Genomic DNA, 16,177 nt, shown 5'->3' with positions numbered 1-16,177 from the left:
GAAAAAGAGGAAGGCTTGCAAGCCGAAGAGCACCATCCCAACCGTGAAGCATGGGGGTGGCAGCATCATGTTGTGGGGGTGCTTTGCTGCAGGAGGGACTGGTGCATTTCACAAAATAGATGCCATCATGAGGAACAAAAATGATGTGGATAGATTGAAGCTACATCAAGACATCAGTCAGGAAGTTCAAGCTTGCTCGTAAATGGGTCTTCCAAATGGACAATGACCCCAAGCATACTTCCAAAGTTGTGGAGAACAAAGTCAAGGTATTGGAGTGGCCATCACAAAGCCCTGACTTCAATTCTATAGAAAATTTGTGGGCAGAACTGAAAAGGCATGTGCGAGCAAGGAGGCCTACAAACCTGACTCAGTTACACCAGCTCTGCCTGGAGGAATGGGCCAAAATTCAACCAACTTATTGTGGGAAGCTTGTGAAGGCTACCCAAAACATCTGACCCATGTAAAACAATTTAAAGGCAATGCTACCAAATACTAATTGTATGTAAACTTCTGACCCACTGGGAATGTGATTAAAGAAATAAAAGCTAAAATACTACCATTCTGACATTTCACATTCTTAAAATAAAGTGGTGATCCTAACTGACCTAAGACAGGGGATTTTTACTAGGATTAAATGTCAGGAATTGTATAAAAAAAAAAAAAAAAAAAAAGGAGTTTAAATGTATTTGGCTAAGGTGTATGTAAACTTCAGAATTCAACTGTATTAAGACCCTTTGCTATGAGACTCAAAATTGAGCTCCGATGTATCCTGTTTCAAATGATAATCCTTGAGATGTTTCTACAACTTGATTGGAGTCCACCTGTGGTAAATTCAATTGATTGGATATGGTTTGGAAAGGCACACATCTGTCTATATAAAAGGTCCCACATTTGACAGTGCATGTCAGAGCAAAAACCATGACATGAGGTTGAAGGAATTGTCCGTAGATCTCAGAGACAGGATTGTATCGAGGCACAGATCTGGGAAAGGGTACCAAAAATGTCTGCAGCATCGAAGGTCCCCAAGAACACAGTGGCCTCCATCAGTCTTAAATGGAAGAAGTTTAGAACCACCAAGACTCTTCCTAGAGCTGGCAGCCCAGCCAAACTGAGCAATCGGGGGAGAAGGGCTATGGTCAGGGAGGTGACCAAGAACCTGATGGTCACTCTGACAGAGTTCCTCTGTGGTGATGGGAGAACCTTACAGAAGGACAACCATCTGTGCAGCACTCTACCAATCAGGCCTTTATGGTAGAGTGGTCAGTAAAAAGGCACATGACATCCCGCTTGGAGATTGCTAAAAGTCGCCAAAAGGCACCTAAAGGACTCTCAGATCATGAGAAGCAAGATTGGTCTGATGAAACCAAGATTAAACTCTTTGGTCTGAATGCCAAGTCTGGAGAAAACTTGGCAACATCCCTATGGTGAAGTATGGTGGTGGCAACCAGGATTGGAAAGCGTCGGAAACTTTTCTGGAAATTTTCCATGGGTAGTTAAGCCCGGGAATTAAGGGAATTTTGCTTAAAATCATAAAAAAAGTTAGCTTATAACAGTGAACCTTTTTTGTGGGATACACATAAAGCAATTCTAGGTCTTGTGGCATATTTTGGTTAAACTATCCGCAAGTCAATGGAATTGCAACCCTCTGCATGCACAGTTCATTCTTCCATCCCGTGTACATTAGTGCACTCTTCCATCACATGTACAGCTGATTCAAGATCTTGCACACTAATGAGATGCTATTGAGCCCACACTACTACACTGTCTGAGCCAAGGAATACATGCTTTCTGGTAAGTTTTGATTACAATACTGGGTGGGGTGAATATATTTTATATGACATGCATGATTTTTTTGTTAACTAGTAAATAGTAGCCTACGACAAAGTGTGTTTTAAATAATTTCTAACTTGTTAACAATTTCTGCTAGTTAGTTTTTGGTACCATGTGGGTTTTAGCTTGCTTGAGCCTGCTAACTGAGGAGTGTTAATTCACTTGTTTCCATACATCTTTCATTTTAAAACATGTATCTTACAAAGGAGTTGTTTAATCTAACTGCCTAACTATTTATCTGTACATGGAATTGTGTATTGTTTATTTTTTACTCTTTTTCCCCCTACTCTTTACAGGAAAATGCCACAGGCACTATCTGATGTGTGGAGACATTTCACTGCAGCTAATGTGGAAGGAAAAGCAGTGTGCAAACGCAAATACTGTGCCAAATCATATGAAACAAATGCAACAAAGATGCAGAATCATCTGGCCAAGTGCATAAAGTTCCCTCAGCGCTCACAGCAAGCAACCCATGACAAAAGTCCCTCTACTTCTATTCGAGGTGAAAATTATGAATCAGACACCTTATCGATAGCAACAGCTCATGGTCCTCCTGGAATCAGAAGTTATTTTGACTCAATGGAGGAACGTAGTCAAAAGAATGCTGATGAATGTCTTGCTCGACCTGTGTCTTCAACTGGTTCACCTCTGAGGCTCACAGGCAATGTGTATTGGAAGAGATTTCTGTATGTTTCTTCCCCAGCATACACCCCTCCAACCAGACATGGTTTATCTACTAATTTGCTGTATGCAGAGTTCAACAGAGTTCAAGTGAAGGTCAAGCAAATCATAGAGAAAACCGACTATTGCAATCATCTCTGATGGGTGGTCGAATGTTTGTGGGCAAGGAATAATTAACTACATCATCTCCACCCCTCAACCAGTATTCAACAAGAGCACAGACACAAGGGGAAACAGACACACCGGTATCTACATTGCAGATGAGCTGAAGTAGTCAATGACCTTGGACCACAGAAGGTATTTGCACTGGTGACAGACAATGCTGCGAACATGAAGGCTGCTTGGTCTAAAGTGGAGGAGTCCTACCCTCACTTCACACCCATTGGCTTTGCTGCTCATGCATTGAATCTGCTCCTCAAGGACATCATGGCACTGAAAACAACAAATACGCTTTACAAGAGAGCCAAGGAAATGGTTAGGTATGTGAAGGGTCATCAAGTTATTGCAGCAATCTACCTCACTAAGCAAAATCAGAAGAGTAAGAGCACCACATTGAAGCTGCCCAGCAACACCCATTGGGATGGGGTTGTCATCATGTTTGACAGTCTCCTGGAGGGGAAGGAATCTCTCCAAGAAATGTCCATATCACGGTCTGCCAATATGGACAGCCTCATCAAGAGGATCCTCCTGGATGATGCATTTTGGGAGAGATAGGTAAGCAGCCTGAAACCTATAGCAGTTGCCATTGCACGGATTGAAGGAGACAATGCCATCCTGTCTGATGTTCAGACTCGGCTTGCAGATGTAAGAGAAGAAATCCGTACTGCCCTGCCCACTTCACTGTTGCTCCAAGCAGAGGAAACTGCAGTTCTGAAACACATCAACAAGTGTGAAGACTTCTGCCTGAAGACCATACACGCCGCAGTATACATGTTGGACCCCAAGTATGCTTGCAAGAGCATCCTCTCTGGTGCAGAGATCAACAAGGCCTATGGTGTCATCACTACTGTGTCTCACCACCGTGGCCTGGATGAGGGCATGGTTCTTGGCAGTCTGGCGAAGTACACTTCCAAGCAAGGGCTTTGGGATGGAGATACAATATTGCAGTTGTGCCAACATATATCTCATCAGCCACCTGGTGGAAGGAACCTTGTGGATCTGAAGCTCTTTCCCCTGTTGCCTCCATCATCCTCCAAATCCCACCAACATCAGCCACCTCAGAGCGCAACTGGTCCTTGTTTGGGAACGCACACACACACACACCAAAGCACGCAACAGGCTTGAAAAATAGGTGGCCATCCGGGCAAATTTGAGGCTTTATGAGCCTGACAACGAGCCATCCTCAACAAGATTGGAAGGTGAAGATGAGGCCTCAGAGTCTGATGTTCAAGAGGTGTACACCACATTGTAGAGGTCCAGGGAGAAGACATGGAAGCCTGAGAGGAAGACAACCAAAGCTTTTTAGACTATCATTTTACAGATGCATGTTGAAAACGTTTGTGGGAGATGCTATGGATCATTCAGTATTCCCTTTCTTTTGTTGTTCAGTGAAATCATCCCATGTGAAGAGGCAACTCATTTAATTAAAGTTCAACTCGTAACTAAATTGTTTTTATTTCTATTGAAAGGATTTAATGATTTGCAATTATGTCTACTTATGATAAGGTAAAAGGTTTATGTTTCTGTCTCCATAAGATATGGTAAATATATCCAATGCCAAAAAACATCTACATTTAAATGGTATTAATATTCATTTGCATATATTTCTGTTAATTCACATATATTCCCGTTAATTCCCACGGTAAGTTTCCACCTCTGAATATTCCCCAAAATGTGCAACCCTAGTGGAAGCATCATGCTGTGGGATGTTTTTCAGCGGCAGGGACTGGGAAACTAGTCAGGATCGAGGGAAAGATGAACAGAACAGAGTAGAGAGAGGTCTTTGATTTAAATCTGCTCCAGAGTGCACAGGACCTCAGACTGGGGCAAAGGTTCACCTTCCAACAGGACAACGACCCTAAGCACACAGCCCTATCCCATCTGGACGAAAATAATGCCTATCTAAGAATGCTGTTCATTGACTACAGCTCAGCATTCAACACCATAGTACCCTCCAAGCTGGAGGCCCTGGGTCTCAACCCCACTCTGTGCAAATGTGTCCTGGACTTTGACGGGCCGCCCCCAGGTGGTGAAGGTAGGAAACATCTCCCCTTTGATGACCCTCAACACTGGGGCCCCACAAGGGTGCGTGCTCAGCCCTCTCTTGTACTCCCTGTTCACCCACGACAGCGTGGCCATGCACACCTCCAACTCACTCATCAACTTTGCAGACGACACAACAGTAGTGGGCTTGATTACCAACAACGACGAGGCAGCCTACAGGGAGGAGGTGAGGGCCCTTGGAGTATGTTGTCAGGAAAATAACCTCGCACTCAACGTCAACAAAACAAATGAGATGATCGTGGACTTCAGGAAACAGCAGAGGGAGCACCCCCTATCCACATCAAAGGGACAGCAGTGGAGAAAGTGGAGAAAGTTCTTCAAACTCAGAAAGCTGAAGAAATTTGGCTTGTCACCCAAAGCTCGGACTAACTTTTACAGATGCACAATTGAGAGCATCATGTCAGGCTGTATCACAGCCTGGTATGGCAATTGCACCGCCCTCAACCACAAGGCTCTCCAGAGGGTGGTGCGATCTAAACAACGCATCACCGGGGGCAAACTACCTGCCCTCCATGACACCTACAGCACCCGATGTCACAGGAAAGACAAAAAGATCATCAAGGACAACAACCGCCTGAGCCACTGCCTGTTCACACTGCTACCATCCAGAAGGAAGGTCAGTACAGGTTCATCAAAGCTGGGACCGAGAGACTGAAAAACAGCATCTCAAGACCATCAGACTGCTAAACAGCAATTACTAACTCAGGCTGGCTGCTGCCTACATTGAGACCCAATCACTGGTCACTTTAATAAATGGATCACTTGTCACTTTAAACAATGTTTACATATATGTTACATTACTCATATCACATGTATATACTCTATTTTATACCATCTATTGCACCTTGCCTGTGCCACTCGGTCATCGCTCATCCATATACTTATATGTACATATTCTCATTCACCTTTTAGATTTGTGTGTATTAGGTAGTTGTTGGGGAATTGTTAGATATTACTGCACTGTCGGAACTAGAAGCACAAGCATTTCGCTACATCGCATTAACTTCTTATGGCTGCAGGGGCAGTATTGAGTAGCTTGGATGAAAGGTGCCCAAAGTAAACGGCCTGCTCCTCAGTCCCAGTTACTAATATATGCATATTATTATTATTATTGGATAGAAAACACTCTGAAGTTTCTAAAACTGTTTGAATTATGTCTGTGAGTATAACAGAACTCATATGGCAGGCAAAAACCTGAGAAAGAATCCAAACAGGAAGTGGAAATTCTGAGGCTGGTCGAGTTTCAACCAAGATCCCATTGAAATCACAGCGAGATATGAATGAGTATTCACTTCCTACGGCTTCCAATAGATGTCAACATTCTGTAGAACTTTGTCTGATGACTCTACTGTGAAGGGGGGCCGAAGGAGACAGGAATGAGTCACCACTGACATGAGGTGAACATTCTTTGACCACGCGCGCTCACATGAGGCAGCTCCGTTCCGTCGCTCATCTGAAGTCAATGTAATTCTCCGGTTGGAACGTTATTCAAGATTTATTTTAACAACATTCTAAAGATTGATTCAATACATCGTTTGACATGTTTCGACTGACTGTTACAGAACGTTTGGACATTTTGTCACGTATTAGTGAACGCGCTTTGTGACTTTGGAATTGTTTACCAAACGCGCTAACTAAAGTAGCTAATTGGACATAAATAACGGACATCAAACAAATCAAGCATTTATTGTGGACCTGGGATTCCTGGGAGTGCATTCTGATGAAGATCATCAAAGGTAAGGGAATATTTATCATGTAATTTCTGGTTTCTGTTGACTCCAACATGGCGGCTAATTTGACTATTGTTCTGAGCTCCGTCTCAGATTATTGCATGATTTGCTTTTTCCGTAAAGATTTTTTTAAATCTGACACAGCGGTTGCATTAAAGAGAGGTATATCTATAATTCCATGTGTATAACTTGTATTATCATCTACATTTATGATGAGTATTTCTGTTGAAACGATGTGGCTATGCACTATCACTGGATGTTTTTGGAATGTAACGCGCCAATGTAAACTCAGACTTTTTGATATAAATATGAACTTTAACAAACAAAACATACATGTATTGTGTAATATGAACTCATATGAGTGTCATCTGATGAAGATGATCAAAGGTTAGTGATTAATTTTAATCTCTATTTGTGCTTTTTGTGACTGCTATCTTTCGCTGGAAAAATGGCTGTGCTTATTGTGCTTTGGTGTGACCTAACATAATTGTTTGTAGTGCTTTCGCTTAAAAGCATATTTGAAAATCGGACACTTTGGTGGGATTAACAACAAGATTACCTTTAAAATGGTATAAGACACATGTATGTCTGAGGAATTTTAATTATGAGATTTCTGTTGTTTTGAATTTGTCACCCTGCACTTTATCTGGCTGCTGTTATATTGATCCCGTTACCGGGATTGCAGCCATAAGAAGTTTTAACATCTGCTAACAATGTGTATGTGACCAATAAAATTCAATTTGAAGACCATGCAGGAGTGGCTTCAGGACAAGACTCTGAATGTCCTTGAGTGGCACAGCCAGAGCCCAGACTTGAACCCGATCGAACATCTCTGGAGAGACCTGAAAATAGCTATGAAGTGACACTCCCCATCCAACCTGACAGAGCTTGAGAGGATCTGCAGAGAAGAATGAGAGAAACTCCCCAAATACAGATGTGCCAAGCTTGTAGCTTCATACCCAAGAAAACTAAAGGCTATAATCGCTGCCAAAGATGCTTCAACAATACTGAATACTTTCCGAATGTACTGTATAAAGGAAGTCAGTCAATTGAAATAAATTCATTAGGCCCTAATCTATGGATACCTTAAAAAAAGGTAAGGGTGTGGATCAGAAAACCAGTCAGTATCTTGTGTGACCACCATTTGCCTCATGCAGTGCGACACATGTCCTTCGCATAGAGTTGATCAGACTGTTGATTGTGGCCTACTGGAATGTTGTCCCACTCATCTTCAATGGCTGTGCGAAGTTGCTGGATATTGGCGGGAACAGGAACACGCTGTCATACAAGTTGATCCAGAGCATCCCAAACATGCTCAATAGGTGAATGGTCTGGTGAGTATGGAAGAACTAGGACATTTTCAGCTTCCAGGAATTGTGTACAGATCCTTGCGACATGGGGCCGTGCATTATCATGTTGAAATGAGGTGATGGCCGTGGATGAATGGCACGACAATGAGATCTAGACACGGTATACAACATCAAGGCGGTGACCCGTTCCTGTAGGTTCATGCTCTACAACATTCGCAGAGTACGACCCTGCCTCACACAGGAAGCGGCGCAGGTCCTAATCCAGGCACTTGTCATCTCCCGTCTGGATTACTGCAACTCGCTGTTGGCTGGGCTCCCTGCCTGTGCCATTAAACCCCTACAACTCATCCAGAACGCCGCAGCCCGTCTGGTGTTCAACCTTCCCAAGTTCTCTCACGTCACCCCGCTCCTCCGCTCTCTCCACTGGCTTCCAGTTGAAGCTCGCATCCGCTACAAGACCATGGTGCTTGCCTACGGAGCTGCGAGGGGAACGGCACCTCCGTACCTTCAAGCTCTGATCAGGCCCTACACCCAAACAAGGGCACTGCGTTCATCCACCTCTGGCCTGCTCGCCTCCCTACCTCTGAGGAAGTACAGTTCCCGCTCAGGCCAGTCAAAACTGTTCGCTGCTCTGGCACCCCAATGGTGGAACAAACTCCCTCACGACGCCAGGTCAGCGGAGTCAATCACCACCTTCCGGAGACACCTGAAACCCCACCTCTTTAAGGAATACCTAGGATAGGATAAAGTCATCCTTCTAAACCCCCCCCTTTAAAAGAGTTAGATGCACTATTGTAAAGTGGTTGTTGTTAAGGTGAATGCACCAATTTGTAAGTCGCTCTGGATAAGAGCGTCTGCTAAATGACTTAAATGTAAATGCAAATGTATTCTCTGTGCATAGAAATAGCCATCGACACAATGCAATTGTGTTTGTTGTCTGTAGCTCATGGCTGCCCATACCATAACCCCACTGCCACCATGAGGTACTCTGTTCACAGCGTTGACATCAGCAAACCGCTCGCCCACATGACGCCATACACGCCGTCTGTCATCTGCCCGGTACAGTTAAAACCGGGATAAATCAGTGAGGCGCACACTTCTCCAGCATACCAGTGGCCATCGAAGGTGAGCATTTGCCCACTGAAGTCGGTTATGATGCCAAACCGCAGTCAGGTCAAGACCCTGGTGAGGACGACAAGCACGCAGATGAGCTTCACTGAGACGGTTTGACAGTTTGTGCAGAAATTCTTTGGTTGTTCAAACACTGTTTTATCAGCTGTCCAATGAAATAAAAATAATTTTAAAAGTCAGGGGGGGGCTGGTCTCAGATGATCCCGCAGGTGAAGAAGCCGGATGTGGAGGTCCTGGGCTGGCGTGGTTACACGTGGTATACGGATGTGAGGCCGGTTGGATGTACTGCCTGTATTCGCTAAAACAACATTGGAGGCGGCTTATGGTAGAGAGATGAACATTAAATTATCTGGCAACAGCTCTAGTGGACATTCCTGCATTCAAAACTTGAGACATCTTTGGCACACAGATCCAAGATGGCGTAGCAGTGTTTTTGTTCGTCCTCCCTTGTACTTTTGTACTTTTGGTATATATCAACAAAAAAAAAATCTATCTCTTTTCGGTTTTTAATTCGATTATACCTTCCGGTAACCTGCCTCACACAATGTGATATGGAATCGCTATTATTTTTACTTTGGAACACATTCAAGAACCTCCAGTAGCTAACCAGCTAATCAGCTACAAGCTATTTAGTCATTTTTAGCCACTGCTAGCGGCTTTTACCTTCTGTATGAGTGGGGTTCGGGTAAACAGCTGAGTAGGTCGGGGGTGGGCCTCAGGGATAGCTTCGGTACTGGGTGCCACGGAGGGTGCAAGCTAGCTCGCACCCCTGCACCCTCACCCTCCGTGGCACCCAGTACCGAAGCTATCCCTGAGGCCCACCCCCGACCTACTCAGCTGTTTAACCGAACCCCACTCATACACGACTAGAGCCCAATACTCCACCGGATCCTTGCTGTTAACTCTGGACCTTGGCACCGGATCACCATAACTGCCAAAGGGAGAGGAGTTGCAATCTACTGCAGAGATAGCCTGCAAAGTTCTGTCATACTTTCCAGGTCTATGCCCAAACAGTTCGAACTTCTAATTTTAAAAATTAATCTCTCCAGAAATAAGTCTCTCACTGTTGCCACCTGCTACCGACCCCCCTCAGCTCCCAGTTGTGCCCCGGACACCATCTGTGAATTGATCGCCCCCCATCTAGCTTCAGAGTTTGTTCTGTTAGGTGACCTAAACTGGGATATGCTTAACACCCCGGCAGTACTACAATCTAAGCTAGATACCCTCAATCTCACACAAATCATCAAGGAACCCACCAGGTACAACCCTAAATCTGTAAACATGGGCACCCTAATAGACATTATCCTGACCAACTTGCCCTCCAAATACACCTCTGCTGTCTTCAATCAGGATCTCAGCGATCACTGCCTCATTGCCTGTATCAGCTACGGGTCCGTGGTCAAACGACCACCCCTCATCACTGTCAAACGCTCCCTAAAACACTTCTGCGAGCAGGCCTTTCTAATCGACCTGGCCCGGGTATCCTGGAAGGATATTGACCTCATCCCGTCAGTTGAGGATGCCTGGTCATTCTTTAAAAGTAACTTCCTCACCATCTTAGACAAGCATGCTCCGTTCAAAAAATGCAGAACTAAGAACAGATATAGCCCTTGGTTCACTCCAGACCTGACTGCCCTTGACCAGCACAAAAACATCCTGTGGCGAACTGCAATAGCATCGAATAGTCCCCGCGTTATGCAACTGTTCAGGGAGGTCAGGAACCAATACACGCAGTCAGTCAGGCAAGCAAAGGCCAGCTTTTTCAAGCAGAAATTTGCATCCTGTAGCTCTAACTCCAAAAAGTTCTGGGACACTGTAAAGTCCATGGAGAACAAGAGCACTTCCTCCCAGCTGCCCATTGCACTGAGGCTAGGTAATTAACCTGTTGAGGCTAGGGGGTGCTGTTGTCACTATTTATGGAAATCGTGTAATTTTTGAAACGGCTTCCTACTAAATTCTTGATCGTACAATATGCATATTATTATTATTATTGGATAGAAAACAGTCTCTAGTTTCTATAGCCGTTGAAATTTTGTCTCTGAGTGGAACAGAACTCATTCTACAGCAATTTCCCTGACATGGAGTCAGATTTCACACATTTTGGCCCCTGATCTGGAGTCAGTTAAAAGGCCACTGTTATTGCTATGAGTATACAGACACTGCTTACGTCTTCCCCTGGATGCCTTTACGTGATGACGATTTGAATGGTATCGATTGCGCAATCACAGCCCCTATAAAACAAAAACACGTGTAGGTAGGCACTCCTTTCCAGCTGCGTCGGACGCACGGTGGACACCGACCCGTTCATTTTCCAAGCATTAGTGTAGCCAGTTATATTTCTCAGGTCATGTTTCTACTCGTTATAGGAGTTAAAAACATCATAAGGTAGTTAATTTAAAGCGTTTTATAGCAATTTATATCCGTTTAGTGCGATTTTGGGACATTTATTTCTGAGACACTGTGAATCTCTGGGCACGGTTCCAGTTCATGCCGAACGCAATGGGCATTTCTACATGGCAAGAGGACAGCTTTCGACCAAAAGACGATTAGACCCAAGAAAGGATTCTTTGCCCAAGATTCTGATGGAAGAACAGCTCATAGTAGGAACAATTTATTATGATAAATCGTGTTTCTGTCGAGAAATGTTAATCGCTTATGACGCCATCTTGCTAGACATAGCTTCGCTTGGCGCAAACTGTATTGAAAAGTAAGGATAATTTAAAAAATGTAAATCAGCGATTGTATTAAGAATTAAATTGTCTATCAATCGCTATCCACTCTATATTTTTTAGTCACGTTTATGAGTATTTATGTATACGACTAGATCACTGTCTAATATGGCGCACGACATTGTCTGACCAGCTGGGCAACATTTGTCATTGTCTAACCATGATTTTGGTGGCTAAATATGCATATTTTCGAACAAACTGTATATGTATGTTGTAATGTGATGTTACATGAGTGTCATCTGAAGAATTCTGAGAAGGTTAGTGAAAAAATTAATATATTTTGGCGATGTTTACGTTATCGCTCTCTTTGGCTAGAATCAATGTGCTGGTAACGTTTGCATATGTGGTATGCTAATATAACGATTTATTGTGTTTTCGCTGTAAGACACTTAGAAAATCTGAAATATTGTCTGTATTCACAGGATCTGTGTCTTTCGATTAATGTATGCTGTGTATTTTTACGAAATGTTTGATGATTAGTCATTAGGTAAACACGTTGCTCTATATATTTATTCTAGTCCATTTGTGACGGTGGGTGCAATTGTAAACTATGACATCTACCTGAAATATGCACATTTTTCTAACAAAACCTATCCTATACCATAAATATGTTATCAGACTGTCATCTGATGAGTTTTTTTCTTGGTTAGTGGCTATCAATATCTTAGTTTAGCCGAATTGGTGATAGCTACTGGTGTTGGTGGACAAATAAAAGATGGTGTCTTATGCTAATGAGTTTAGCTAATAGATTTATATCTTTACATATTGTGTCTTCCCTGTAAAACATTTTAAAAATCGGACATGTTGGCTGGATTCACAAGATCTGTGTCTTTCATTAGCTGTATTGGACTTTAATGTGTGAAAGTTAAATATTTAAAAAAATAAAAAATAATTGAATTTCGCGGCTCTGCCTTTTCAGTGGAATGTCAGTCTTAGACAGGCTAGGTAACACGGTCACCACCGATAAATCCGTGATAATCTAAGACTTCAACAAGCATTTCTCAACGGCTGGCCATGCCTTCCTCCTGGCTACTCCAACCTTGGCCAACAGCTCCGCCCCCCCCGCTGCTACTCGCCCAAGCCTACCCAGCTTCTCCTTTACCCAAATCCAGATAGCAGATGTTCTGAAAGAGCTGCAAAACCTGGACACATACAAATCAGCTGGGCTTGACAATCTGGACCCTCTATTTCTGAAACTGTCCACCGCCATTGTCGCACCTCCTATTACCAGCCTGTTCAACCTCTCCTTCGTATCATCTGAGATCCCCAAGGATTGGAAAGCTGCTGCGGTCATCCCCCTCTTCAAAGGGGGAGACACCCTGGACCCAAACTGTTACAGACCTATATCCATCCTGCCCTGCCTATCTAAGGTCTTCGAAAGCCAAGTCAACAAACAGATCACCGACCATCTCGAATCCCACCGTACCTTCTCCGCTGTGCAATCCAGTTTCCGAGCCGGTCACGGGTGCACCTCAGCCACGCTCAAGGTACTAAACGATATCATAACCGCCATCGATAAAAGACAGTACTGTGCAGCCGTCTTCATCGACTTGGCCAAGGCTTTTGACTCTGTCAATCACCAGATTCTTATCGGCAGACTCAGTAGCCTCGGTTTTTCTAATGACTGCCTTGCCTGGTTCACCAACTACTTCTCTGATAGAGTTCAGTGTGTCAAATCGGAGGGCATGTTGTCCGGTCCTCTGGCAGTCTCTATGGGGGTACCACAGGGTTCAATTCTCGGGCCGACTCTTTTCTCTGTATATATCAATGATGTTGCTCTTGCTGCGGGCGATTCCCTGATCCAACTCTACGCAGACGACACCATTCTGTATACTTCTGGCCCTTCCTTGGACACTGTGCTATCTAACCTCCAAACGAGCTTCAATGCCATACAACACTCCTTAAGTGGCCTCCAACTGCTCTTAAACGCTAGTAAAACCAAATGCATGCTTTTCAACCGGTCGCTGCCTGCACCCGCACGCCCGACTAGCATCACCACCCTGGATGGTTCCGACCTAGAATGTGGACATCTATAAGTACCTAGGTGTCTGGCTAGACTGCAAACTCTCCTTCCAGACTCATATCAAACATCTCCAATCCAAAATCAAATCTAGAGTCGGCTTTCTATTTCGCAACAAGGCCTCCTTCACTCACGCCGCCAAACTTACCCTAGTAAAACTGACTATCCTACCGATCCTCGACTTCGGCGATGTCATCTACAAAATAGCTTCCAATACTCTACTCAGCAAACTGGATGCAGTTAATCACAGTGCCATCCGTTTTGTTACTAAAGCACCTTATACCACCCACCACTGCGACCTGTATGCTCTAGTCGGCTGGCCCTCGCTGCATGTTCGTCGTCAGACCCACTGGCTCCAGGTCATCTACAAGGCTATGCTAGGTAAAGCGCCGCCTTAACTCAGTTCACGATGGCAACACCCACCCGTAGCACGCGCTCCAGCAGGTGTATCTCACTGATCATCCCTAAAGCCAAAACCTCATTTGGCCGCCTTTCCTTCCATTTCTCTGCTGCGTGCGACTGGAACGAATTGCAAAAATCTCTGAAGTTGGAGACTTATCTCCCTCAACAACTTTAAACATCTGCTATCTGAGCAGCTAACAGATCGCTGCAGCTGTACATAGTCCATCGGTATATAGCCCACCCAATTTACCTACCTCATCCCCATACTGTTTTTATTCATTTACTTTTCTGCTCTTTTGCACACCAGTATCTCTATTTGCACATGATCATCTGATGATTTATCACCCCAGTGTTAATCTGCTAAATTGTAATTATTCGCTCCTATGGCCTATTTATTGCCTACCTCCTCATGCCTTTTGCACACATTGTATATAGATTCTCTTTTTTTCCCCTACTATGTTATTGACTTGTTTATTGTTTACTCCATGTGTAACTATGTGTTGTTGTCTGTTCACACTGCTATGCTTTATCTTGGCCAGGTAGCAGTTGCAAAGGAGAACTTGTTCTCAACTAGCCTACCTGGTTAAATAAAGGTGAAATAAAAATAAAAATAAAGTGTGTGACAAAACTGTTGCGTTTAGATTTTTGTTCAGTGTAGTACTATAAAATATATTTCTGATGTTGTGTATTACTATAAGCTTAATTGTGAGTAGGGGAGAGCAGCAGGCAGACTGACCCTTCAGGAACAGGCACTTTCTTCTGTGCCTTGGGGGCCACAGGGTTGAGCTCTCCAGCAAACAGAGCTGTCACCTCCTCAGCTACCTCCACGTCCTTCTGTTGCAGCTTCTGGATGTACTTCACCAGCTGCAGGATGCAGGAGGCCTGGGTAGGGTAGAGGGGAGCACAGAGAGGGAAGTATACTGGAAAATATATTCTCCTTTCAAACGGCCAATAGCCCCGAGGTTAACCGATATTAGCCGTGTGACTCACCCTCTCCTGCACCTCCAGGTTGTCACTCTGGACAAACACAGGCAGCCTGTCAATGAGCAGCTGGCTGGTCTCCTGGGCCACCTTGCTGTCCTCTGGCGCCCCCTCCTGGCCACGCAGCACCGTAGAAAACAGCTTGGCAGCGTTCTGCACGTACACGGCCTGGATGTGGCCCGGCAGGGTGGCCACCTTGGGCCGCAGCATGGCCTCCAGAGTCGCCATGGGGTCCTCCAGGTGTCTGGGGGGAGATAGGATGGCACAGGATGAGGGATAAGCCAATGATACAGGGCTGAACTGGCCTGATTTTAGCTAGTTTGACTTAGTGGAAAACATTCTTGTTAAAAACTGTATGTGTGTGCATGTGTTCTTGTAGCGGAGTGTCATGATGTTGGCCTATTTGGGTACAGCAAGCCCATCCCCCTCTCCCTGCCTCTCACAACTACGCTGCTGTGGTCAGAGAGAGGTCGTAAATTCCTGAGGAGAAGACCCTGCCACATGGCGACAACAGTATAAGAGGCAGAGGACATTTTCATAGAGAACAAAGGGATTTCTTCCACCTCACAGAACTTGAGGTACGAACAAATTTCATGTTCCGGAAAAATATAAAAGATCGGTAAAGAGTCCAGCTACGAACTGGTCCGTTTGTTACAACTTGGGGAAGCTCATGGGAGACGGTGTGGCCACATTACCATAACGCTGTTTATATAATAGCCTCAGATATGAGGTTTACATCTAATTATTGTATAAGATGAATGAGTGATTATGATACTGTTTGTAAAATTGTGTAGTATGATGTTGGACTGTTTAATGAAGGAAAATCCAATTCCCTTTTGATTTGAACTAAAGAGGACAGCCCTTTTCTGCAATTCCGAATAAAACCCAACTTTGAGAAATTATCACCAGACCATGTTTCTCTCAATCACGGGAGGACAAAGGTTGTAGACCATTGCTGAATCTTTTAACCATACCACGTGGTTAAACTCTAAGACTATCGATACCGACAGAATAAGAACAAGTCTTTGATATTAATTACTAGTCTGCAGCTAGGGATTCGGTATCATTGAACGCGAAGAACGACAACTGCCGAAACATCCATTCTACAACAACACGAATGAATGTCACTCTGAACTACCC

The 16,177-nt window shown here is 44.3% G+C and overlaps 1 protein-coding gene across 2 annotated transcripts in view; it reads right to left on the bottom strand.

The window, feature by feature from the left end:
• The window catches only part of LOC129855132 (AP-3 complex subunit delta-1-like), a 55,850-nt gene that overhangs the window by 17,460 nt on the left and 22,213 nt on the right, over window positions 1–16,177 (bottom strand). For both annotated transcript variants that reach the window (XM_055922479.1, XM_055922480.1), the window contains exons 15-16: window positions 15,047–15,281; window positions 14,793–14,938 (exon numbers count right to left, since the gene is read on the bottom strand). In XM_055922479.1, coding sequence (XP_055778454.1) covers window positions 14,793–14,938; window positions 15,047–15,281 — 381 coding nt within the window. The remainder of the gene's footprint in view (window positions 1–14,792; window positions 14,939–15,046; window positions 15,282–16,177) is intronic.

This window comes from Salvelinus fontinalis, chromosome 5 (genome assembly GCF_029448725.1).
Source record: "Salvelinus fontinalis isolate EN_2023a chromosome 5, ASM2944872v1, whole genome shotgun sequence".
NCBI lineage: Eukaryota > Metazoa > Chordata > Actinopteri > Salmoniformes > Salmonidae > Salvelinus > Salvelinus fontinalis.
The sequence above is the reverse complement of the archived record's forward strand: the minus strand, read 5'-3'. Positions and strand labels throughout refer to the sequence as shown.